The sequence below is a fragment of the Phoca vitulina genome, unplaced genomic scaffold (genome assembly GCF_004348235.1).
Source record: "Phoca vitulina isolate PV1807 unplaced genomic scaffold, GSC_HSeal_1.0 scaffold4, whole genome shotgun sequence".
Lineage (NCBI taxonomy): Eukaryota > Metazoa > Chordata > Mammalia > Carnivora > Phocidae > Phoca > Phoca vitulina.
Genome location: NW_022589707.1, coordinates 65,525,413 through 65,553,255, shown reverse-complemented (window position 1 = coordinate 65,553,255; position 27,843 = coordinate 65,525,413). Strand labels below are relative to the sequence as shown.

At 33.9% G+C, this 27,843-nt stretch overlaps 1 protein-coding gene across 2 annotated transcripts in view; it reads left to right on the top strand.

Moving 5' to 3' along the window:
- CFAP69 (cilia and flagella associated protein 69) overlaps nt 1-27,843 on the top strand; it is a 56,309-nt gene that overhangs the window by 13,862 nt on the left and 14,604 nt on the right. The window contains exons 2-15 of one of the 2 annotated variants that reach the window (XM_032402220.1): nt 993-1,052; nt 2,853-2,918; nt 5,316-5,425; nt 7,727-7,803; nt 10,234-10,332; nt 11,323-11,472; nt 11,577-11,754; nt 13,408-13,531; nt 16,097-16,145; nt 16,242-16,363; nt 18,534-18,750; nt 21,509-21,673; nt 24,516-24,634; nt 26,357-26,475. In XM_032402220.1, coding sequence (XP_032258111.1) covers nt 993-1,052; nt 2,853-2,918; nt 5,316-5,425; nt 7,727-7,803; nt 10,234-10,332; nt 11,323-11,472; nt 11,577-11,754; nt 13,408-13,531; nt 16,097-16,145; nt 16,242-16,363; nt 18,534-18,750; nt 21,509-21,673; nt 24,516-24,634; nt 26,357-26,475 — 1,655 coding nt within the window. Of the gene's footprint in view, nt 1-992; nt 1,053-2,852; nt 2,919-5,315; nt 5,426-7,726; nt 7,804-7,845; nt 9,242-10,233; nt 10,333-11,322; nt 11,473-11,576; nt 11,755-13,407; nt 13,532-16,096; nt 16,146-16,241; nt 16,364-18,533; nt 18,751-21,508; nt 21,674-24,515; nt 24,635-26,356; nt 26,476-27,843 lie in introns of those variants that run through there. The other variant, XM_032402219.1, reaches the window with a different exon arrangement.

The window sequence follows — 27,843 nt, the reverse complement described above, 5'->3', positions numbered from 1 at the left end:
GGATTGCCACCCCAGCTTTCTTTTGATGTCTATGAGCGTGGTAAATTGTTTTCCACCCCCTCACTTTCAATCTGGAGGTGTCTTTGGGTGTAAAATGAGTCTCTTGCAGACAGCATATCGATGGGTCTTTTTTTATCCAATCTGATAGCCTGTGTCTTTTGATTGGGGCATTTAGCCCATTTACGTTCAGGGTAGCTATTGAAAGATGTGAATTTAGTGCCATTGTATTTCCTGTAAGGTGACTGTTACTGTATATTGTCTGTGTTCCTTTCTGGTCTGTGTTACTTTTAGGCTCTCTCTTTGCTTAGAGGACCACTTTCAATATTTCTGTGTTGTGTTTTTTTTTTTTTTTAATTCCAAAATTGATTTACTCTTTTTTTTTTTTTTTTAAGATTTTATTTGTTTATTTGACAGAGAGATAGAGAGCACAAGTAGGCAGAGAGGCAGGCAGAGGGAGAGGGAGAAGCAGGCTTCCCGCTGAGCAGGGAGCCCGATGCGGGGCTCGATCCCAGGACCCCGGGATCATGACCTGAGCCGAAGGCAGCTGCTTAACCAACTGAGCCACCCAGGCGCCCCCAAAATTGATTTACTCTTATAAGCTTTTCACTCTCCCCCTTTTTTTAATTGAAGTATAGTTGACACATAATGTTACATTAGATTCAGATGTACAACATAGTCATTCCACAAATTTATAGTTATGCTGTGCTCACCACAAGTGTAGCTCCCATCTGTCACCAGACACTATTACATGCCATTGACTATATTTCCTGTGCTGTTGGTACCTTTCATCCCTATGATATTCATTCCATAACTGGAAGTCTATATCTCTCACTCCCCTTCACCCATCTTATCCATCCCTCCATCATCCCCTTCCCCTATCTTTTTGTCGTAAGATATTTTTAAGTTGCCAAGGGATATCATGAAAAATAGTGTGTTTGATGTGATTTCTTGATTCTCATGACACAAATTCTAAGAGTTGTGTGTGCTTTTAGGGTGCTTTCAAGACCATGGACCTAAATCGTGTCATCAACCTCCTTGAAGAGACTGATAAAGTAAGCTTTGAGAGAAAATTTCTCTGCTATATCACTTATAAACTATGATTTCCCTGAAAGGTAACATGTATTCCCCCAAAATAAGTCTCCTTTCTTTTTTTTGTTGAAAAGATTTCAACTAGTAAGTGTCTTGTATTCAAGGACTGTTTAAATAAGTTAGTATGAATGTATTTAACCTGGAAGGGAGGCTGGAGGAGGAGATTACATTTGGTTTTGTGGGATGAACAAATGAATGGTGATTATAAACAGAAGATATCATAAGAGTAGAGGAAGACTCTTCTAGCCTTTATTAATTGCTTGTTACCAAGTAGGATGTGGGGAGCAAGGGTAGAAAAAGCATATCATGATGTACTACTTAAAATATTCTGATATGAAATCCGGAGATATATATACACACATACATACATACTCATACATACTCATAAGTAATCTGTTTTGAGAAGAATCTTATATGGAAATGGAAATGAAATTATTTCAGATATAAGATTCAAAGTGGAGAGTTTAGGCATTGGGAGAAAAGATAATAAATGCATTTAATGCATGTTTACACACCACACTCTCCTGACATTACCCAAGAATCAACAGAGTGCCTAAAAGCCAACACAAAGTATAAAATTACTACAGGATAAAGATTGCATACTTTTAATATGTGGAAAATGGGTTGATCATGGTAGAGCCAATCAAAACCAAACAATGTCTAGTGATTAGTAGGCACAAAAATTTACTTATTATTTTACATTTTTTAGTTTCTACATTTTAAGATAGAAAAAAACACAATAAAAATAATGTATCTCTTGCTGGCTGTGTTTGTTGTAAAAGTTATTTTTAATTTTGAATATATCTGCATTTTAAAAAAAGAAAAAAAACAAAACTCAACGACATAGAGCTCCTACTAGTTGTTAAATAAGGGTAGACCAAAAAAAAATTAAAAATGTATAAAAAAATGCCACAGCTTCTCATGAAGGATATAAGAACTTTAAAAGGACAGAGTGATTCAGTTATGTAAACAAACACATCACTGTATTGATTTTTGTTTTGTTTTAACTGGCTGAAGATGTTTGTGCCAGTATACTGGGCATAATTTAGAGGTTAAAAATACAATTTCTGCAGACAGATTGCCAAATTTGACTTCTAACACCACCACTTATCAGCTAGCTGATATTGGACAAATGAGTGCTTTGCTTGAGCTTCCTATTCTGGAAAAGAGAGATAGTAATGGCACCTTCCTAATAGGGTTGTTTTAAAAATTAATGAAATGACATGTATCTATAGTACATATATGGTGCATGGCATAGAAAAATGCTCAGCAAATTCAAGTATTGTTAATATTATTTCTGAAAACAAATGCTTGCTGGGGCGCCTGGGTGGCTCAGTCGTTAAGCATCTGCCCTTCGGCTCAGGTCATGATCCCAGGGTCCTGGGATCCAGCCCCGCATCGGGCTCCCTGCTCTGCAGGAAGCCTGCTTCTCCCTCTCCCACTCCTCCTGCTTGTGTTCCCTCTCTCGCTGTGTCTCTCTCTGTCAAATAAATAAATAAAATCTTTAAAAAAAAAAAAGAAAACAAAATGCTGCTTTTATATTAACTTAGTTTTGATTCTCAGTTGCCTAGTCAAATTTAAATGATACGTTTATTTTTACCTTCACTGTTTCAGGAAACATTTTATAATGCTTACATTATAATATAGTAATTTAAGAATTACTTGATAAATTTAATGTCTACTTTCTTTTTATATTAAAGAAATTTTAAAAATCTCAACAGATTTAATAGCACAAAAGAACTAAAATAGATAACTTGTTTTAGGATGATTTAGAAGAAAAACAACTTAAATCTGTCAAGAAACTGATGCAGTGTTATCAGAATGGACTTGTATCCTTTACATATATATGTATGTTTGTTTCATTTATCCTGAAATGAGAGAATTTTTATTAGAAAATATATTATTTTCCTCTTGCTGCTGTAACAAATTACCACAAACTTAGTGCCATAAAACAGCTTAAAGCTTTTATCTTACGATTCTGGAGGTCAGAAGTCCAAAATCAGCATCACTGGGCTAAAGTCAAGATATTGGTGGGGCTGGTTTCCTTCTGAAAGCTTTCGAGGTGAATCCCCATCCTTGCTTTTCCCAGCTTCTAAGGTGGCCAGCATTCCTTGGCTCATGGCCCCTCCCTCAAAGTAGCACCACTCTCACCTCTGTTTCTGTGGTCCCATCTTCTCTGATCCTCTCCTGCCTCTCTCTTTCCCAGGTAGGATCCCTCTGATTACTGTGAGCCTATCTGGATAATCTGGGATAACTTTCCCATCTCAAGATTTTTAATTTAATCACGTGTGAAGTCCCTTTGCCATGTAAGGTAATATATTCACAAGTTCTGGGACTCAGGATGTGATCATCTTTGGGCAGGCCATTATTCTGTCTACCACAGAAAATATCTAACATTTTGTGTTTTTCACAGAATTATACTTTTTGTTTTTCAGAATATAAAATTGAAGAAACAGATTAATGTACTTAATTCTGTGCAGATAATGGCAGTTTTTATAGACTCAGAGAGACAGTGGATATAGTTAGGAGGGCCAAGTCAAAGTCTTCTTTCGACCAATATACTTGTTTAGTTGTAATTTTGATAAGCTTCTTAACTTCTCCAGCCTTATAAAATGGGGATAACAGCACCCACTGAGGTTGCTAGGAAGACTAGATGAGATAATGTACATGCAAGTGCTTGATAACCAGTAAAATATTATATAAATATGTTATTCCCGTTGTATATACCACCTGATCGGAATATATGGAAACCAGTGCAACTCAGAACTGTCTGTGCTTAAGAACCAGTTTATTGTTAGGTTGTTGTTGTTTTTGTTACAAGCTTTGCATGCATTAGCTATTACAGAAGGCAATACAGTTGTCACAGGAAACTCTCACTGTAGTCGTCTTACCACAGACTGGTAACAGAGAATTTCAGAACTGGCAGTGGTCCATAGAGCACCCCTTCAGTAGTAGTGATCTCCACAACCTCCAAAAATTGTCTAAAGATGTAAGTCTCTAATATTAGCTTGTTTCAGTATTTCAAACATCTTAAGCCTCCCACTCAGGGAAATGTGCCTTAAAATTTTATTTGAATTCTTTTCTTGCCTTATTTTAGCCTCCTTTTATATGGATTTGTTGAGTCCGTCAGTTACCTGAGGGCTTGTGGATATCGAGCATTATTTACTGGTAGCCAAAAAAGTCTACTAGCAAGTAATTTCTTTCCCTGTCTGACCCTGATACCTCAACACCTCCATCGTTTTTTTCTTCTTCAAGTTAGAGAGTTGGTGGCAAATGGCTCTATTTTTTTTTTTTTTTTTTTTTTTTAACTAGGCTCCACACTAGGGCTTGAACTTACAACCCTGAGATAGAGATCAAGAGTCAGACCTGGTTAACTGAGTGAGCCGGCCAGGTGCCCCCAAATGGCTCTATTTCTGAAGGCCTTTCATAGGCTGGCTTTATATGTGATAAAACATAAAGCAAAAATAAGTTAGAGAAGTATCTTGGTCACTTCCGTAGGTACAGAGGTTTGTACTTCCAGTATATCCAGCTTTCCCATCTTTTCCTAAGAAGCTCCTAGAAAGAGACTAGAAGTGATAGGACTCAACCAAAGAAGTATGTCACAACTATCATGTTTCCTTGGCTTTAAAAGAATATCCGTGAAATTTGTTTATGTACCAGTTGAGTTTTTTAAATAGATAAAAAGTGCTGTTACTTCAAGATTTAGAAGAGGTAAATTTTGCTTTTATACTAGTTTTAAATGAAATAAAATCTCAACTTATACCTTAAAAGCAAGAAAATGCATCTGAATAATGTTAATAAAATAAAGAAAAGGTAGGGTTGGGTTGTTTATTCTGGAGCACTGTATGTTTTGTGTGTGAGTGGGGAAAAGATGAAGGATAAAAGTGAGTCATCAACTGTTTTCAATGTGTTATTACTTATTGCCAATAGTTATTGATCAGCTGAATCCATGGTATAATAGTTAGTAATCAAATTCTAAAGATATGGTGAGAAGAGAAAACAATATTTTGAATAAGAGGTTACTGAGACAAAAATTAAATAATGTTCCTGAAAAAAATATGGTTCTAAGTTTTCCTATATACAGTTCAAAATTAGTGTAATTAAAACATTGTCAACCACATTTAACAAAATAGATGGAATTCTATAGATTTTCTTGACAGAAATCTATAAAGACTATGCTAATAAATATTAATCTTAATTTTATTTCTTAACTAAAAGTATTAAAGCCCCTAAGGGATTTAGCACAAATATTTAAAATTTTGAATCTGTGTGCAGAAAAAATTGAAAACCAGCCCCACTTTATAGAATCTGCATGTGATATCCTAAAATTATGTGGGTAAGTTTTTTTTCTTTAATTTACATTAGCATGCAGTATTTTATTATGTTTTATTTTGTATTACAAAGATATGCAGTATGGTATAGTAAAGAGATGACTCAGAAAACTTCACCTGATCACTTGATTCCAGTTGATATTTCAAAGGCAGTCAATTTTATTGTAGTCCAAGATAGCTAGCCACAAGAGATTGAACTGTAAGTATATTAAAATGTTTTGTCATAATAAGTTGTTCTCAAGTGAGCAATAAATGTGAGGGGAAAGCAAGAAATTGTGACTTTTTAGAGAATTTTTGAGAAAATTTATGAACACAGCTAAATAGTTTCAGTCTAGTTTTTTTTCTCTTTTTAGAAAATTTGACTCTCCAAGATACATTAATTTCTGAGTCATGTTTTATTGATTTTTCAAATTTGAATGAAGAATAAAATATCACCAGTCATTTCTGGTATATATTTTTATGTAAATTAGAGGTCAGCATTATAAAATCAATTTTAAATTTGTTTATGTAAATGTAAATTACATAAATATAATTTTTAAAGTGTAAATTAGAGGTCAGCATTATAAGATTAATATATCCTATCCTCCATATTATTGTTTCTCCAACCATTTGGGGGAACTAGTAGTATCTTCACCTTGTTTGCTGCCACATAGTAGCTAATCCAGATATACATTAAAATATCCATTTTTAGTTTTCAATAAATATAGTAGAGGAGATTTCTTGAAGTAGGAATAAACCTTTCCATAAATTTAACCTTCTAAATCTTTCTACCAATTTAACTTTTTAAATAGCATGTTTCTTTTAGTATACAAATAGTAGTAGTAGTATGTATACATGGTAGTATGTATACATGGTAGTTTCAACTCTTACTTTTAGTTAGTAGCAATAACATTTAAAAATTTTATAACTATATACACTTCATTTTTTTTGATATCTGAACAAAATCATAAAAAATACTTTATTGAATGCCTTTACCAGGGCTTACTTTTTAATACAGATTGTGAAAAATAAAGAAATAAACTATTGCTCTGGTGCTTTCAAGGAAATTTTATGTACTAATCGGAAATCATTATTATATTGATGTGAGATTATATTGTTGTCATTTCAAATTTCAAGGTTCTGCAAGTCCTAGAATACCAGGCCTATAAGCATTACTTTGAGCAATGCCAGTGAAGAGCGCCACCAAGAACTGGTTCTCTGTGAAAGCTGTGATTGAATGTTTCCATACATAAAATGACAAGACTTTTGAATTACACTCTTTACTTTCCCTCAGATTTCATAATTATTCACATTATTTCATTTTTTTCTCCTTTCCTAATTTCTGTTTTCATCCTGTATATTTCTCCACACCTCACGCTCACTTGATCCCCTTCTCAAGACAATTTTGGGGGATAAAAACATTGAAAATAAAAAATAAAACCTAGCCTTTCTGTTTTGGCTTCTATGTAATATGTTTTCTCGCTACATCAGAAGTATAATGCATATTATTTTTATGACCTTTTGAGGGGGAAACTCTTCTAGTGCTTTATCTTATAGATTGTTTCCTCTGGTAGAAAAGGAAAAAGTTTGAGGACAAGAAGAAGTAATTTTAGAGTTCTTCACTTTAGAGATCCAGCTTGAGCTGGATAACAAGTAATAAGTTATTGGTTTCAAATGAAAAATTCTAACAAACACTAAAAAATGAACCTCTGTGGCATTTATAAAATTGTTCTTTCATAGCTTGCCCTTGAAATATCTTGAATTTTTTTCTTGAAAAACTTGAATTAAAAGTCCTATAGAGAGGATATATTATACTTTTATATAGCACATGAGGTTCAAATTTTGAACTCATGAAATACCAAAATAGTTCATATTTTGTATTGAAGAAATAATTTTTATTTCTCCTTTGACATTTAGACTAATGACCTAGGTTTGAATGCCCTGTCTTTTATGATTTTTAAATAAATTATTTTCAAGTAACTTTGGTTATAGTAGCTGTGAAGTATAATTCTAATATCATTAATATTTGTTATTGTTTTTATATAATTAAATATTTAAATTTTTTATTTATACAGTGTTGCAAGATGGCTTTCTTAATCCTTGCCTTTTATGTTCATGGGTCTTCATTTTCATAAACCTATTCTATCTTCTATTTGATCAGTTAGAAACACAAAAATTTTTTGATAGTTGCCAGTTCTCCCAGGGCTACAGAACAGGATATTATCCTCATTTTATTCTTTAGAAAGGATTTTCCCCTACTTTGCCAATGATGGTTCAATTAAGGACTTCATTAAACATAACTCCTGCATTCTTCATTCTTATTGAAGCTTGCCATTTTTGAAAAAGAAAGTATCAGATGAAATAACATATGCTGAAGATACTGCTAATTCAATCGCGCTTCTGGGTAAGTTAAGATTTCTTCAAGATCGAGGGGTGTAGCATAGGACAGGCCCTACTGACAAGAAAGAAATGTCTTAATCACTAAGTTTTAGAGTACTCTTCCAAATGTAGGTCCTTTTCTTGTTTCTGATTGGCAATTAATCATAGTGTGCTTGATGATAATTTTTTTATTGTTTTCCACTGAGGCGTTTTATGATACCAACAAGATTCTGTGTTCCTTAATTGAAGGACTGGCAGATGCTTATTTGTCTTGATGTTATTTAGTTTGTTGGAATATAACTTTTTTGTAAATCTGAAGTATATGTACCTCTCAATAATCACAAAAATGTTTTCAAATTAAACTCTAATAATTGCTAGAATCTAATTAATTGCTAGAATCACTGAGATCCAAATTATTCATTAAATAATCTAAAATTTTAAATAAAATCATAAAATAGGGAGACATTAATCCTTTTATATCTAAATAAGTTTCATAGTCTTCAACGGTAGGTATTCTGGGAGAAATTATTATGGCCCAGAGTGGATAAAGGCATCAAGGAAATTAGAATAAACGTGGGGAGTTAGATAAGGTGACCGCAAGGAACAACCAGGTTGGAAACTAATAGGAAACTTTAATTCTGTGAATCCCTAGCATCGAAATTTACACTGGGAAGCCAACCCATTATCATTAATGATCATTAATCATAATATTAACAGATAAAAGATGTAGGTTTGGTTGATAACATTAAAAAATGCCTCTGTTACCCTTATTATTTTTAAATGTTGTCTCTAAGAGTATTGGTAGGCATTTGTATGATAAATACATGGCTCTTTCTTACTGTGTCAGTCTGCTCTTTGCTGAATAATTGCTTGCCTGCCTTCGAACACTTGAAGAAAGTATGAACTCTTAGCTTAAAATGAGCTCCCTTCACTGATTATTGACTGCAAGTGCTACTGTTCTGTACCTTGTTTTTTAATAGCTGGAAACATGAGTTTAAACTAAAATAATTGTATAGATTATAAAGGGTTGAACAAAGCTGTTCGTTTTTACTAATAACTTCCAGTCTCTACTATGTAGTATTAAATCATATTACTTTTTCTTTTAAGCGATAGTTATTTCTGATTCAAGAGTAGGATTTTGGAAATGTATGAGGGAAAAAGTTGGTACTCTGTCCTGAGATTATGAAACAGGAAACTGTGAGAAATGATCTAAACTTAAAAGAATTAAAAGGGTAAAGAAGCAGATGAGAAACCTTAGAATTTCCCATAAACTTGAACATTTGTTTAGTTTTGTTGGAAAATTTTAGTTGTTCCTATTGAATAAATTTTTCCAAAACATAGTGATTTTTTTCAACATCAAAGGAAGTGTTCAAAAAAAATTAAGGGAATCATCTTGAAACTGTCTTCTTTTCTTCTTCTTTTTTTAGTGGTATCTTTTGCAGATAGATTCTCCTAAAGCAAGGGTGAGATTTTCCTATGTGCTTCCTCCTTCTGTCCATTTGCATCCCCACTCACTGATCATTTCCAGAGGTGAACATTATGCAAATCCTAATGCAAAACAGGAGTGTTCCAGGAACACCTCATTATCTGTTTCCCTCACAGAATCCACTCACATCTGGTTCAGCCCTGAAGCTGATTCTCCCAACTCCAGTTGTCCCAGGCATGCAGAGTACATGGAATAGTTCCAGAATCCCACAGATCATTTTCAGATTCTCTTAGGGATCATAACTTGTAGTTCATCGGAGCAAGAACAATCCAGTTTGAAGTATAGGCTGAAGCCAGTTCAGAAGTAATTTAGATAGGCCTGAAAAGGAACCTTCCCAATCCTTCATCTCCACCAAGATAACTTGAACATGAAACTATTATATGTAGGGCAAAGATTGCCTAAAAACTCACTGTTTTCCAGTCTGTCTGCAAATTGAAAAGCAGAGCTCACTTGGAACTTCTCTAAGCAAAGGATGCATTATTAGAGGCAACAAATTACTGATTCTCTAAAGAGAAAAATGCTAACCCATATCTTGCCAGAATAATAATAGTAACTTACTATATGCCAAACGCTATTCTCAGCTTTTTTTCATATTAATTCCCACAGCAATCTTTAAAGTAGTAACTATCGTTATACACATTTTATAGGTGAGAAAAGTAAGACACAAGTTCACATAGGTAGTAAGTGGCAGAGCCAGTATTTAATCTTAAACAATCTGGTTCCATTATTTATGTTATTAACCATATTTTCTTCTTTTCTTCCCGGGAAGGAGAGGCTGAGTTGATTGAGGGGCCAAATATTATAAGGCTAGGTCCAAGATATTTCACGTATGCATGTGTGCATGTATAAAATTACATGGTCCAGTTTGAACTTCTAGTGAGGATATTTTTAATCATATTACTAACACATTTAAATTTGCAAGTAAACATGACAGTGTTATTAAATAGCAGTCATTTCTCTTTCTGGCAGGTGAATTAATGAAAATACCAAATTCTGAATTGAGGATACAAATTTGTAAGTGTATTGTTGACTTTTATCATGCAGAACCACCAAAGAAGCATATTACAGGTGAAGTTTTCAAAGGTCTTTTAGTAATAACTTATGTCTGTAAAATAATATTCTTTCTCATTCTCTTTGAACTTGGAAAGACACAGTGGGATTGATGCAGGTGAGCTAGGTCCGAGGACCCAGAGGGGTTCCCACTGGACCAGCCAAAAGGGTCGTTGGCTCTGTGCAGGATAGGAATCAAACACAAGCCAAGTGGAAGTGAGAGCAGAGATTATTGAAGACATAGAGAGAGTGTAGATATGGACAGAGCATCCAGAAGACTCAGAAAGGAAAGAAGAGTGAGTCTTGTCCTTGCTTGGGGCCTGTGGTTTTTATTGAGGATTATGGTCAGGTGCACCTGTCTTCTCAGGCTCCCAGAAACAATAGGTGTCTCCATTAAGTCACTTATGCCCTTGAGCCAGGTGTCTTGATGAGTCAATATTCTTGGAAAATGTTTATGATGACTCTGCCCAGTTACTCTTTAGATATTGTCTATTCTGCTGGAAGACTCCAAAGAAATAATTAAATCCTTGACCTTTATAAGGAGGACATACATCATTATATTATATATATAATATATATATTAAATTTAATTTTTTAAATTTTTGAATTGACTCATTACCTGGCCTTTTATAGAAAAATTTTGCCCAGGGGCGCCTGGGTGGCTCAGTTGTTAGGCGTCTGCCTTCAGCTCAGGTCATGATCCTGAAGTCCTAGGATTGAGTCTGCATCATTTGGCTCCCTGCTCAGCGGGAAGCCTGCTTCTCCCTCTCCCACTCCCCCTGCTTGTGTTCCGTCTCTCGCTGTCTCTCTGTCAAATAAATAAATAAAATCCTTAAAAGAAAAAAGAAAAAATTTTGCCTATCCCTGTTCAATACCATTTTAAAATGCCATACACTTTTTTTTAAATTTGTTATTGCTGTCGTTTAATAATATTACTCATTCCTTTGTCTGAACATAGATGATTACTATATGAGGTAACTTACATATTTATTAACTAATTGTTGTTAGGTTACCAGCAAGCAAGTTCATCATACAAGATTAAGATGGCTGAGGTCGGAGGATTGGCAAAAACAATGGTCCAATCATTGACCTTACTTGAAAATCAACTTGTTGAGAAACTTTGGGTGCTTAAAGCTCTGCAACATCTCTCAACTTCTGGTTTGTATATTATTAAATTTAAATACTTCTTTCTCAACTATTTTTGTTTCTATTTAACCATGTCAAGACTGTACAATGTAAATAATTTTTAAATTTATTTTCAGAAGTTAATTGCACTTTAATGATGAAAGCACAAGCAGCCAGTGGAATCTGTGCTCATCTCAATGACCCAGATCCCTCTGGACAGCTTCTGTTTCGTTCATCAGAAATACTTTGGAATTTATTGGAAAAATCTCCAAAAGAAGAAATCATACAACAGCTTAGTAACTTGGAATGTTTGCTGTAAGTAAACAGTTAGGTAGGAATGTTTTTTAACCTTAAAATGATAACCAATAACAGAACTAACGTCTTTGTTTGAATTTGTGTTCAATTAAGCTTTTGAGTCATGTAATGACTATGTTTCAGGACATCATTTTTATGCTGTGGTAGAAATGCATCTGTGCAATAGCAAGCCATTTTTTTTTTTCTATTTGGAAAGCTTTTAAAGTAGCTTGTTAACAAAACTAAATTATGTCTTTGAAGATGTATAAAATAAATTAGACATTTAAAAGAACTATTTTGTTTGTTCATTCAATAACTTATTTTTAAATACTTACTCTCTTCTGGATATTGCAATAAGCATTAGCAATAAAATATAAGTGAGCCTTTAAGTTATTTATTCATCAAATAATTATTGTCTGCTCTGTGCCAACTTCAGTACTAGGCCGTAGAAATACAAACGAAAACAATGCAGACATGATCTCTGCTTCCAAGGAATTTGCATTATGTTAGAAGATGGACAAGTAAACAGGCAACTAAATGCTATGAAAGAGACTATCACAGGTGCTACATGTTCTCTAGAAAAGAGTGATTCAGCACACACCCAACCCAACTGATTTAAACCACATTGGATACTTATGGGCTTATATAACTACAAGGTCAAGGATAAAACTGGTTTCATGTGCTCAGCAAATAACAGGATGTGACCTTCATCATCCCTCTACAGTCTTCCACGGTGTTAGCTTTATTCCCAAGCTCCACATGGTGAGACCTAAAGGAAGTTTAGCTTCACATAATTACAACCCCAAATCAAGCAGAAGAGAAGACTTCCTCTTCTGAAAGGCCAAAGAAAATTCTTTGAATTGAGTCCCTGTTGGTCCTGAGTGGTCTGGGATGGCCATATGCCATTCCAGAATGATTTACTAGTGACAGAGAAATGCTCTGGCTAAAAGGAAGTTGAAGGCAACTTTGCAAGACCAAAAGAGTAAATGCCTAAATAGAAATAAGGGAACTATTATCATAAGAAGGGCAAGTAAGGGGCGCCTGGCTGGCTCTGTCTGTAGACTATGCGACTCTTGATCTCGGTGTTGTGAGTTCAAGCCCCCCACTGGGTTTAGAGATTACTTAAAAAAATAAAATCTTAAAAAAAAAGATGAACCTGATGAACCCTAATTTGGTATCTAAATGATAAATACAAACTGGCAACACAGAAGAGTTTTGCATTCAGAGAGCATCCTAGACAGAGGAACAGAAGTGAAAATAGAACTTAGCAAAATAAAAAACTGGAAGATACTCAATATATTGGGAGCAGAAAATAGAATCGTGGGAGATGAAGCGAACAGTGTTAGCAGGGACCATAACATGAAAGGCTTGATAAGCCTTGGTAAGAAGGTAGGACTTTTTAATCTTAAAGAAAAACCTTTAAGTAGTTTAAAAAGGAAAATGATATGAATTAATCTTTACTTTAGAGCAGTCACTTTGCCCACAGGTATAGATTTGGATTGATGGATTCTTATCTGATACAGACTTGAATTCTATGGCATATTTGGAAATGTAGAAAAGGTCAGAAATACTTTGAAATGAATAGTATAATATAAAAAAGGGGATTTTGTTGATAGACACTTAAGTAGCATTTGTATGGAAATACTGTTTTAAAGATCTGATTTTACTTTCCAGGGCTTTGAAGGAAGTATTTAAAAATCTGTTTATGAGAGGTTTTAGTCATTATGATCATCAGCTTAGAAATGATATATTAGTAATCACTACAATTATAGCTCAAAATCCCGGAGCACCAATGATCGTAAGTATGAGTCAAACTGCATTAATTTTGATTGTGGAAATAGCTGGTGTGGGGGGAAGGAGTCCTAAACAACGTTGTAAAATTTATTAACTTTGTTGTGATAGCAAGTTATGTTATAATGTCATTATGGTCACCAGTAGTTCTGCCAGTTCTTTACAACCTTTTGGAAACTTGAGATTCTCTTTCATATTTTATAATTCGCTTACATATTTACCATTTATGATGCATTTCTTTCCTTGCTGATGATACGAGTTTATATCTGGCATCATTTCTCTTTCACCTAAAGAATTTCCTTTCCCATTTCTTATGATGCAGATCTGCTGGCTGCTGGCAACAAATTCTCTTAATTTCTTTTATCTGAAAATATCTTTAATTCAGCTTAATTATTGAGGTCTGTGTTCATAGAATATAGAATTCTAAGTTGAACATTTTTATCTTTTGGCACTTTGAAGCTATTGTTCCACTGTCTCCTGGCCTCATGTTTCTGATCAGAAGTATTTGTTATTTCAAGTTGTTTCCCCATGGACAATGTATCACTTTGCTTTGTGGCTGTTTTTCAAGATTTTCCCTCTACCTTTGGTTTTCAGCAGTTTTACTGTAATGTGCCAAGATGTGATTTTCTTTGTATTTATCCTGCTTGAGATTCATTCACAGAGCTTCCTGAGTATGTAAATTGACTAAATTTGGAGCATTTTTGGTCATTATTCTTCAAGTATTTTATCAGCCCTTTTCTCTCTCTCCCCTCTTCTGTAATTCAGATTACATGCATGTTTGTCGTGAGGTTCTGTTCACTTTTTTCAATCATTTTTCTCTCTATACTTCAGATGTGATAATTTGTATTGGTCTATATATCTAAATTCACTGACTTGTTTTCCCTGTCATCTTCATTCTGTTATTAATCCTATCCAGTGCATTTTTATTTCAGATGTTGTCTTTTTTAGTTTTTGAATTTTTGTTTCCTTTTTATAGTTTCTATTTCTCTGCTGAGAGTTCTTGTCTTTCTGTTTAATATGAGCATCTTTACCATGGATTCTGGTGTACTCTTCTGAAAAATATTTATTCTTTTGTATTAATAGGCATTTAGTTTGGCTCCTCATCCCTACGGTGAATGGCAGGTCAAATCTCAATTCATTTCTTTTAGCCTTACCTAGGATGCTTGAGTAGTCCCTGCCTTAGCATGATTCAGGCATTAGCCAGAGACTTGGCAGTTTATACACGGAAGTTGAAGTTCCCTTTCCACAGCTCTCTCCTTTATGGGATTTCTCCCTTCACTTTTCAGGAGCAATAGTTGCCCTGAGATTACCTCTGCCCTCTGAGTGTTCAAACCACTAAGATAACAGCTTTATCCTGAGTTGTAGCATCCACACATGGTGTGGACTAGGGCCTGGCTTCAATCTAAAAGCCATTTTTTAAAGAAGGGAAACTCACGCAGTACCATCTCCTTCAAAGTTCTGACTCCCCTCCAGTATCTACTTGTCACAAGACAGTTGTTTTTATATTTTGTTCAGAGTTTATAATTGTTACCTGTAGGAAGGTTTCTTATAGAAGCTACTCTGCCATCCCAGAAGCTGAGCCTCCCCATATTTTATAATGTAAAAATCACTGAATGATTGACATCCCAGAGTAGAGATCTTTGGCAATGATATTCACATAGCCACAAACTTTCTAAGTTGTATTTAAAGGAAATTTGGGAATGAAGTCCTCAACCCCAATGGTTATCAAATGATTATCAAATGATTATTGGTTATCAAATGATCTCAACAAAGAACAATCATAGAATTTATATGTGTAAATGGGGGCAACAATCCTACCTAGCTTTCTGGTCAAGGCTGCAATGTTTGGGTAAACCTATGTTTCTTTGGAAGCCCCTGGTTAGTTAATAAATTCTCATTAGCATCCTTGCAAACATTCAGGTGAGTTTTATGAGTCAAATAACATCTTCACATTTAAAGAAGCCATATGGATCCTAAAGCAGTAGCACCATAACACTGCAAGCTCAAAAGCCTAGGGGTTTGCCCCTGTAAACTCTCCCTAATTAAAAAGTCCAATTAGGATATCTCTGGCAGGAATGGGTTCTCTCATGCTGAAATGTTTGGAATTCTGGTTATTCTTCAGGGCTTTTCATGTTAAGTAGGAACTGTTATGTTATCTCTTGACGAAACTTTTCACATGAGAGTGGTTGGGGTCAAGGTGGGAAGGGGGGTTGTTTAAGAAGAAAAATTGTCGAAAATATCTTTCACCCTTATTTTGTCACTTAAAGGTATAGATAATGAATTAGATAAGTAATTTGTAGTCTTAATACATTTTGGGTAATTACCAAATTTTAAACAGCATCTTATAAAATATTCATAGAATACTGTAAAAATATTTCTTAGAGCCAACAGAAGTTTATATTAATTACAAGTTTATTGGGCTGTATGTTTCCTGCTTTCATCCCTTTCTATTATTAGTACTTTATGAATTCAAATGAATGACAAGGGGAATCTGGTTAAGATAAATATTAGGTAAATATAGGCATCTGTAATTTCCATCTAATTAAATTATCCTTCTGTGTATTTATATTAGGAATGTGGCTTTACCAGGGATTTGATACTATTTGCAACCTTTAATGAAGGTAAAAACCATAAAACTTTCAACCTATAATTATCTTGATGAATCTTATACATTATTTTAGCTTTTACTTTATTTTCTTTTTTTTCCCCTCTCACAGTTAAAAGTCAAAATCCTTTGGTAAAAGGTCTTAAGCTTTCTAATTCCTATGAAGATTTTGAATTGAAGAAATTGCTATTCAATATAATTGTGATCTTATGTAAAGATTTACCTACTATACAGGTAAAAAATAACCAAAGTGTCTCACTTTGTAGTATAACTTTTTTAAAGTCATGACGGCAAATCTTTCATTAACCCATATGTTTACCATAGAAAGTAACTCTTATTGGCCAGAATTTCATCTTCTCAAAATTTCTTTTGCTTATCTGTTAATAAACAGTGAATTCACCAAATTTAAACCACATAAACAAAAAAAGGCAGGAGAACCTTAGAGATTTTTTTATGTATTTAGATCTCCTGAATAAGAAAACATAAAATGAAAAAAAATCCATATAGGCCCATCCAGCCTAATAGTCTACCTCTGACCATATTGTGGTTAAGGCTTTAGTCAGGCAGAATGCAGTGCCGTCATTTTTCAGCAATGTGATCCTGAATAGGCTGTTTAGTTTCTGTAAATCCCAGATATCTTTTTTTTTTTAAAGATTTTGTTTATTTATTTGAGAGAGAGAGAGAGCACAAGCAGGGGGAGCAGCAGGCCAAGAGAGAGGGAGAAGCAGGCTTCCTGCTGAGCAGGGAGCCCCATGCAGGCCTATCATGACCTGAGCTGAAGGCAGATGCTTAACCAACTGAGCCACCCAGGTGCCCCAATCCCAGATATCTTAATTTCAAAATGAGGATAACACCTATCTCATGGAATTATTATGAGAGTTAAAAGAGCTCAGAATTTTTTGGTAATACCACTTTGAGGAACACACACATATATACGCACTAAAATATGCTCAGAGAAGGAAAAAATTGTCTTTACAGTTACAACTTTATTATTTACATCAAAAATATATGCTCTATAGAATCTAAATGTATTTTCTGAAATGCCAAATAGAATATCATTACATAAAATATGGTTTTATTAGTACAGTGAAGTATTATATAACTATTAAAATCTCTATGGAGACAAAATGTACACTACAGTTTATAAACCACTTTAGTTGACAACAGAGTCAAATGGCATAAAGACTATGGTGAGCTTCTTAAAGCACTATGTGAGAGGTGGAATCAACTAATTTTTTTTATGTCGTATGTTTGTGGCCCAGTAATTGTAGTGATAATGAATATGTGTACTGTTAGTTTTAGTTCATGGAGTATTTTGAAAACATTATCCACTTAACATTTATAGTAATGCTAGAACTAGCTGTTGTTCTTATCCCTGCTTTCTCAATTCTAAATCTTGTGTTAATTCCCAGTGGACTAGTAGAAAATTTAGAGAAGTTCATAGATGTTATTGTGAAAAAGTCTTTATAAAATAATGCCAAATGAAAAGAAAATTGAATAGAATATGGCACATTGTCTGCTGCTATCTTGTGAACCATATATAAGCATCAATCAGAATCAGCCATAATATTAACTACGTTGTCATATTATAATAGCTATGCATTTTTCTATTTTATTGAAATCATGGATTCAGTACAATTTTAAAATTCTAGGCATGTAATTATAAATATGGGTTGTGACCTGAGTGGCATTGGTTGACTAGAATATTTGTATAAGTTCTGTTGCAAGTGCTTAAAAATTAGCCACAGATGGGGCGCCTGCATGGCTCAGTTGTTAAGCTTCTGCCTTCGGTTCAGGTCATGATCCCAGGGTCCTGGGATCAAGCCCTGCATGGGGCTCCCTGCTCCGCGGGAAGCCTGCTTCTACCTCTCCCTCTCCCACTCCCCCTGCTCGTGTTCCCTCTCTTGCTGTGTCTCTCTCTCTGTCAAATAAATAAATAAAATCTTTAAAAAATAAAAATAAAAAAATTAGCCACAGTCATTATTTTGGAAAAATTGATATTTTTATAGTACACAGTTGAGTCTGTGAAATGTTTCTTTTTCAAAAAGTGAAGGGAAGAGAGAAATGCCAGCAGTTTATTTGCCCCAAATTTTCTGCTCTTGTGGTTTGATCATAAGCAGGAGTTAAATTACATATATAAGCATAGACAAAAAAATTAACATACATTTATATTATTGTCAGCTAGAGAGTGCATATCCGAGATAAGGGGATCACAGCCAACTGGTTGTTTTTTGTTTTTGTTTTTGTTTTGTTTTGTTTTTGGTACTTACTGTAGGTTGGGATCTTTAGGAAGGAAATTTTTTTAAATTCCTAATAAAACATCACACTGGAAATCTTTAATTTTCTTAGATTAAAGTTGTTTTAATTATGTTTCTAACAAAGTACTTTTTGCCCTTCCTCATAGCTATTAATTGATGGCAAAGTTATCTTGGCTTTGTTTACCTATCTTAAAAAGCCTGAGAAACACAAAATAATTGAATGGTCTGCGGCACAGTATGAAGAATTACAACTGCATGCAATTGTCACTTTGTCATCAGTGGCTCCTTTATTAACAGAAGAGTATATGTTGTGTCAGGGTAATGCTCGAGTCCTTGCATTTCTAGAATGGTGTGAGAGTGAAGGTGAGTGGTATCTGTCAAAATTCTAATTTACATATTTCAATTTAACTCTCAATATATGCATAGAAAAAATAAAATTAATTAAAGAAAAGAAAAATAAAAATATAGATCTGATTTCCCTTTGATTTTCACGTATTTACATGTTGTTTTAAAGAAAAAAATCTGAGATTTCATTTAAGGTTAGACACATTAGTAATTATCGTAACTATAATTGATGCATACCTCTCAGTAAAAGAAATCATTCATATAACCTGATTTAAATTTTTGTATCATTAGGCTTATCCAACAATTATACTAAGTCCTGGAAATATTTTAATTATTCATTCAACAAATGTTTGTTGAATGCCTACTAGGTACTAGATTGTTTTAGCTGCTAAAGATACATTTATATTCAAAATAAATAAAATCCCTACCTTCATAGAGTTTAAAATCCCCAGCCAGAAGTAATGATTCCACATGCAGTCTACCAAATTAGCAGACTACCAATTTGTACAAATACTTTATTTCAATTCTCATCATTCTTAGAAAGGATATAAGAAATACTTTCTTTTTAAAAAAATGTTTATAAGGGAGTTACTGCATTTTTTTTCTGGAAGTTATTTTGCTTTGGAAATAATTTTATATGATACATTTTCAGTAGATCAAGAAAATCATATATCCATGAGGAAGGAAAAAAATTATAGCTGATTTTTTTTATTCTCTAGTTTCTAATACGCAGAATTACTAAATTTATTCTTGTTAAGTTGTTATGCATTAAATAAAACAATTATTCTGTCTATCCTTTATATCATTTATGTCTACAAAATACTATAAAGCAAAAGAGGAAATGCTGCCTAACATGGGGAAGACTGATAGCTAACAGTTATTGAGTACCTACTATGTGGTAGGCCTTAAACACCTTATAAGTATTAACTTATTTAGTCCTCACAACAAATCCAGGGGTTGAAGGTACTATTACTATCCATGTTGGTCAAATGGGTAGAACTCAATCAGAAAAGTTAAATAACATGTTCTTGGTCGCACAGGAAGTGTCAGATCCAGGATTTAGTACAGGCAGTCTAGCTCTAGAACCTACATTTTTAACCCATACAAAATACTCAGAACAGTATTTTTTAATTTTTTTAGCTTTAAACATAGAACCTTTGAAAAAATGCATATTATTGTAAAGAAGAAAAGAGAACTTGCCTTGCTGTTTATCAAGACCTACCATAAAGCTATAATAATTTAAACTGTATGGTACTAGACAAGGAATAGACCAATGAAATAGCATATATGGGAGGTTGGCATTAACGAAAATGTTATTGCCTTCAATGAAAATAAAAATTAGGTTCTTTCACTTTGTTAAAAAAAATCAAGTGCAAAATGAATTAAATCCCTAAATATGAAAAGTTAAACTGTAAAAATCTTAGAAGAAAACATGGGAAAATATCTTTATGATAACAGGGTAGGAAAAGACTTTGAAAAACCAGAAGAACTTAAACTATACAGAAGATTAATGCATTTAATAATGTAAAATTTAGAAGTGCTGTATGACTAAATCTGAATAAAATAACAATCTCAAATTGAGAGAATATTTTCCACCCCTGTGACTGATAAAGGATTAGAATCCAGACTCATAAAGAACTCAAAAAAGAAAATAACTCTGCAAAGAAGTAGACAAAGAATAGAGACTGCCAAGTCACAGACAAAATTTCAAATTTAAAAATAACATTAAAAGATGTTCAATCTTATTGGTAATCAGAGAAACACAAATTAAGATAATAATGAACTGTCATTTCTCATTTAACAGATTGGGAAAATCTATTCGTCTTGTACATTGTGTCCATATAACCACTTTGAGAAGCAATTTAGGAACTTTAGTAAAATTCAGTGTGGGTATACTCTATATGATTCTGGTGTCACATGGCAAAACCTTTCTCAGTGGGAATAAGAGGACATGAACCAGAATGCTCATTGTAGCAGTTTGTACTAGTGAATGGATAAACTGTGATTTATTTATAAAATGATTGCCAAGGGGCGCCTGGGTGGCTCAGTCAGTTAAGAATCCGACTCTTGATTTCAGCTCAGGTCATGGTCTCAGGGTTGTGAGATTGAGCCCCACATGAGGTTCCACACTGGGCATGAAGCCTGCTTAAGATTCTCTCTCTCTCCGTCTCTGCCCATCCCACACTCTCTCTCTCTCTTTCTCTCTCTCTCTAAAACAAATAAAATGAATGCTGAAAGCAATTAAATGATTTAGATCTGCTTGTGACAATGTAAATACTTTAAAAAGCATAATATTTAGTAATAGTAGCAAGTTACAAAAGATACACACAATATGACACATTCGAGTAAATTTTTTTTTTTAAGATTTTATTTATTTATTTGACAGAGAGAGACACAGCGAGAGAGGGAACACAAGCAGGGGGAGTGGGAGAGGGAGAAGCAGGCTTCCCGCTGAGCAGGGAGCCCGATGTGGGGCTCGATCCCAGGACTCTGGGATCATGACCTGAGCCGAAGGCAGACGCTTAACGACTGAGCCACCCAGGCGCCCCTCAAGTAAATTTTTAAAGCATATTTCTATTCTGGGAATAGGAGAAGGGGGAAAGGATAATATTTATTCCTCTAAAAAAAAAAACTAAAGCAAGTATGACAAAATTTTAACATCTGCTTAAACTCAAGGGTAGATATATAAGGTATCTGATATATTCTGTTTTATTTGAAATGTTTTTGCTTTAAATTTCTTGATGTAAGGTATTAAATTATTAATATTTCTCCACAGATTCTTTCTTCAGCCATGGTAATAGTTTTCATAGTACAGGTGGCCGTGGCAACAAGTTTGCCCAGATGCGTTACAGTTTAAGACTCTTGAGAGCCATGGTCTACCTTGAGGATGAGACTATAAACAGTGATCTTTGTGAAAAGGGAACAATTCAGCAACTGATAGGTAAAACATGTTTGTGTACTTATCAAAGTAGAATACTTATAAATTAGAGGTTTTGTTTAAAATGCTTTTTACAAATTTATTTTATCATTCTAGCTAAGAAACTCCTGAATATTCTCTTGATTTTTGTTTCATATTTTTGCTATAAATCAGTTTGTCATTACTAAAACATCATGATCACTCATTCTGTAAATATCTGTTTACTCCAGATACTATTTCATTTAGGATTATCTTTTTTTTTTTTAATGGGCTACTGTTATCTTCATTTTTCTGGTAGTAAGATGACCACTTTTTGGCCAGGCTTTTGAAGTCATTTAAAAGAGGATAACATTACAGTGCATTTGACATACCAGAACACTAGTATGCTGGGATATACAGAAATGTACACAGGAGATTCTTTTCTGTTATGATATAGCAGGATATCCTTGATTTTCAACTTAGAATTGACTATAATGAATCACCTTATCCCCAAAATACATACATGTGAGCTCAGAATAAAATTCAGAACCCCAAACAAAAGCTTTTTACCTTTGTTAATTAAAAAATAAGTAGTCTTCTGGCCGTAACATTTCCTGACTTTGAAAAGATCTATTTTGGTCATATTCAAATTCAGTGATTGCCTCATGAGTAAGAGATAATTTGCTGGATGTCAATTAATTACAAATGCCTGCTCAAAAACTCTTCTACATGTTAAGTTAAAGTGCCTACTCTTCCATCATTAGTGGAGTGGAGTGGTGCTCTTTAAAATAAGGATACTGAAAAGGGTGCTAAGCAAAACACTTTCTGATGAGTTTACTGAGGATGACCAAACCTGAAAGTAGATTTTATCACTTCCATGCACATCCCATTGTACAGAACTCAGTGTTAAGGTTCCAACCTAACTGGATGGAGTCCAGAAAATACTATATTTCATATGTCCAGGTAAGAGTCTTAATCTTACCTGGGTAGGAGGTGTGGGGTAGAGAAAAGGGTTCTTTTCTTCTTAGGATCTTTTCCCTTTAACTTGAAAGAAGCTGATCTTTATCATGTGAGTTCTTAGAGGCAGTAACCTTCCTTCGCTTACACAATCTAACAGAGGACTTAACAAATAGTTAGCTCGACAAATAGTAACTGCATTGTAATTGCAAATGTTTACAATACTCTTTGTGCAAGCACTGGTATCACAAACATATATAGAACAAGACACTGTGGACCTTGCCCTAATGAGAACAAAAAAAAAGATGTGTATCCTAGAAAGATAGCATGTTACCCTACACCATCAGCAAGGCCCTTAATGAGTAATACAGAGAGTAAATACCACAGACACCAAGAGGTTTCAGTAGTTTTTAAGGCTAGGTAATCTTGTTAAGTACCTTTATTGAGCTTGGATGTGAGGGTAAAGCTAGTTCTGAGAGGGAAAAGAGGAGATGGTCTTTAAAGCAAGGGAACGGCATAAGCAGAGACATGGTGTTAAAATATGTATGACAGTGTGTTCAGAGCTAGCTTAAATGAAGTCAGTTTTATGAAGACATCTATCAACTATACTTCAATTTAAAAATAAAAAAACACATTGGAAAAATGTTTTATGAAAACAAGTAATATGAGATATAATATGTCTGTTCAGGAGGCAAGCTAGGAAGAGTTTTAAATAGCATCCTCTTTAGATGTGGGGAGCCATTAGTGGTTTTGATCAGGGAAGTTATATGCATGGTGCTGTTTTAGGAAAAGGAATCTGGAAGAAATTATCAGATGACTTGGAATAGAACAAGGACAGGGTAAAGGCAGGGAGCTAAAGGATACTGAAATATGAAGGAAATAATTCAAAACATAACATGTGTTACAGACAACAGAGAAAGTGGCATGCCTGCACTCACGTAGGAAGGAAAATGAGATCACCTAGAAAGGAGAAGCAGACCTGTGGCCAACCAGGTTGGATTCCTACATGTTCCTAATAAAGGAGCATAGGCCCATCTGTTCCTGGCATGCTCCTGAACTGAGCCTCCAGCATGCTCAACTAGCTCTGCTAGGGACTGATCCTGCACCTGTCATTCATCCTAACAGGACCAAGAATCATCCCTTCAGGGCCAGCTCTGGAAATAAGTTGTGATTTCCCTGTCCTCTTACTTTGGAACATAAGTCCACTCCTTCCTGGTAGTGCCAAGGACCCCTTTAATAGAGAAGCAATGATTTTTGTTCCTCATTTAAAGCTTAAAGGAAAATTCCTTTATGAGGCAAAATTTTATTGTGACTGTCATTCCATCAGTATAAGTGGCTATTTTCCAGTCTTTCTAAATTTTGATTAGAAGCAAGGGAGATATTTCAAAGGACATGGGAATACTGCTACTTAAAGTTATTGAAGATACCTCCAGGTAGGCATAAGGAGAGAATGCAGAAAGAAGTAACAGGAAGAAAAAACATACTTAGAGAGGTCTTCTATCTTTGCCTAAAATTGACCCTGTTAACCATGAAGAGATGAGCAAGTTGTGATGAGGCATTTTAGTCATATATTTGCAAAGGCACTCATCTCTGCCTCATGACACTGCATATTTCTATAAACAGTTCTGTTTGCTGCGCAAAGCATCAGGTTGTTAGGGCATCTTTTAATAACACTCCATTAATTCTGTACTAGAAATGCTATATATATGGGGCTACTGATTGTATTCAGAGCTCAAAGAATCCACTTATCATCTTCTGTCTACAGCTTCTACATAACTGTGCAATTAAAATAGCTCCTTTTAAAATAGTTTCTCTAACTGAAAGTTTATAAGAAGAGATTTTTTTTAAGAAGGGATTTCAAAACAGTAATTGATCAAAATAAAAATACAATGTCCAATAAGTTTACATTCTTTCAATTTTTTCACACCAGGAGTTTTTAAAAATACAATAAGCAAGGCTAATGACAAAGAAGAAGCCATTGTTTTGGAAATTCAATCTGATATATTACTTATCTTATCTGGTCTTTGTGAACATCATATTCCTAGGAAGGTATGTATGCCTGTGAATCAAAGTTTTGTTCAGATCTTCCAATCCAGATGAACTGTTTCTTGGTGTCCATAAATGTTGGGTTTTTTTTAATCTTGTGAGGATTTAATTTAATATTCTTTTTTATAAGGAGAGTATAATTATATACAATAAAGTATATATATATATAAAGTGTAAATTTGATAGGTTTTGATGAATGTATATACCCATTTCACCAATACCTCAATTAAAACAGAGATGACTGTTATTCTCTTTGAAATTATTTCATGCCCCTTAGTAGCCATCCCCCTATTTGCCTTCAGGTGACCACTATTCTGATTTCTGTCCCCATAAATTAGTATTGCCTATTCTTTTAGTTTATATGAATGGAATCACATTCATATAAATGTGATTTATATGAATCACATATAAATGTGATTTACTCTTTTATATCTAGTCCTGTCATCATATTTCTCAAATATATCCACGTTACTGCAAATATCAGCAGTTCATTCCTTTTTATTGCTGAATAGTATTTCATTGTTTGAATATACCCATTTTTTTTCCTCCATTCCCCTATTGATAAACACTTAGGTTGTATCCATTTGGGACTATTATGTATAAACCTTCAGTGGAACATTTTTGTAGTAGTCTTTCTGTGGACCTAATGCTTCCATTTCTCCTAGATACATACCTGGGAGTGCAATTTATGTTCATAAAGTAGGTATATGTTTTTAAGAAACTGGCAAACAGTTCTTCCAAAGTGGCTATCACATTATAAATGCTGTTTTGAGTTTAAATTGGATTCAGGGTGATGGATATGTGATGAGCACTGAGTGTTGTATATAAGGGATGAATCACTAAATTCTACACCTGAAACTAATATTACACTATATGTTAACTAGCTGGAATTTAAATAAAAACTTAAAGAAAAAAATCAGGTTCATACCTAGAACTAAAACTTAGAAAAAAAGAGCTTAATTCCCTTTGATCTTTTTAAATTTTGTAACAAACTCTGAGTCTCTAAGATTAATAACTTAAATAGCAAAAGACAGAATTGGAAAGATAAAAATTTTGAATTATGAAGTTTCCAATAGAGGGAGTCTAGTGAGAGGCAAGAAGAACAGTAAATGCATACCAGCTCTGAACTTTGATGCAATTTTTTCTTATATTCTGCCACCCTGTGCCTGTGTTCTTCTGGAAAAATACTCATAGTCTTGCTTACTGGGTACCAGAACTGAACAACAAAACAATGAGAAAGGTAATTGGTAAGCAACAAATAATAAGTGGTAATAACTTAATATAAATTATTAAAGGTTTTAACTACCATTTAGATGTTTATTTCTCTCTTGGGAATATTAAAAAGTCTTCCATGATAGAATTTTAGCCTCTTAGATTAGTTTTTGCTACCTAGTATTCATCTGACAGGATACTGGACTACATTATTATAATGCAGAAGAAAATCATGGGGCAAGCTTATGGTTTATTTTTTTAAAAAAGAAAGGGAAAAAACAAAAAATAGAAAGGGACATTAAGCTGGCATATTGATTGATACCATTTCTAAAAATGATTAGCTTTATAATAATTTGTCTTAAATTCCTGAGAGTGAGTGCAAATTTGAAAAAAAATATTTGTATAAAACTAACAATGTTGTTCTATTTTTCTGGTATAAAGAGTTTTAGGGGACGGGATGAAACAGGAAAGAATTAGATTATTTCAAAAAATAATTTTAAATAAATCTCTTAGGAAATTTTTGGAACTGAAGGAGTGGATATAATTCTTCGTGTAATGAAAACAGACCCCACAAAGTTACAGACTGGATTAGGCTATAATGTACTTCTTTTTAGTACATTGGACAGCATTTGGTGAGTATTACTGTACCCTAGTTAGAACCTCAATACAAGAAAATTACTTCTATGATATTTGTTGGCTTGAGGTCTGATTTTTTTTTCCTGATAGATTTAAGATTTCTATCCAATTTTGAAAAACTACATAAATTCGTATGAAATAAAGCCTAGAAAAATTAAAACTGTGGATTGAATAGAAATAAAATTAATCCGGGCGCCTGGGTGGCTCAGTCATTAAGCGTCTGCCTTCAGCTCAGGTCATGATCCCAGGGTCCTGGGATCGAGCCCCACATCCAGCTCCCTGCTCTGCAGGAAGTCTGCTTCTCCCTCTCCCACTCCCCCTGCTTGTGTTCCCTCTCTCACTGTGTCTCTCTCTGTCAAATAAATAAAATCTTTTAAAAAAACCATAAATAAATAAATAAAATTAATCCTAGTATGCATGATAGAGGAGGGAACATTTTGGTGCTATAATTTCTTCATGGTGTTGGACTTAGATCAGTTAAAATGTATTTCTGTACCATAATTTAAGCTTCAGTAAAAGTTTGCTTACTTCATAAAAAAAGTTCTTCCCTCAAAACCACACCAGAAAGATAACTCTTCCAATACCTTTTTCAATAGTCCAGAAATGACACTTACCAATGTCCTTTGGAAAGTAATCTTGTCCATAGCTCATTTATAAAACCATTATTGTATCTAAACTTAAATCCTTGTTTTTATTATTTGAATCCATTCCATTTTGGCCTCATCTGGGAAAACACAAGCATCTACTCTTACACAGTATTCTTATACTTGAAGACTGTTGAATTCCTCATTCATCTCCTCTTCAAAGAGCTGAAAACCAATTGATTAGGTATTTCCTAAGCAATATTTTTTCTCAAACTTTTTAGCATTCCTAAAGGGCAAAAAATAAATCATACATATATACATACACACATACTGCTTTTCTTAACATTAATTTAAAAAATTTTGTCTTGGACAAAATTACTTGAGTTTCATGTATCATTAACACTTAACACATTTCTTTTGTCCTATTTGGGTGGGACTCATGAAAGCCACACTGCAACATATTTGGGGGGAAAAATAATGACTATGGACCTAACAGGCATATGCAGAATATTCCACTCAATAGCAGCAGAATACACATTCTTTTTAAGTGCTATGTTATTGTGCTTTATATTAAGAAATATATATTTGGTCCATTCCTAGTACACAGCTCCTAAAACTTTTGTCATTTCCTAATCAATAAGAGCAATGAGAACATCTTTTGTTACAGTATTTGGTCTTTTATTCTCAGTTCCTGTAATAGCTTCAGAGTAATAACTATGAAGGTAGTGTCTTTTGTTATTCATAACAAGCCCCTTTCAGCCACATCTGAGTTTATGTTAA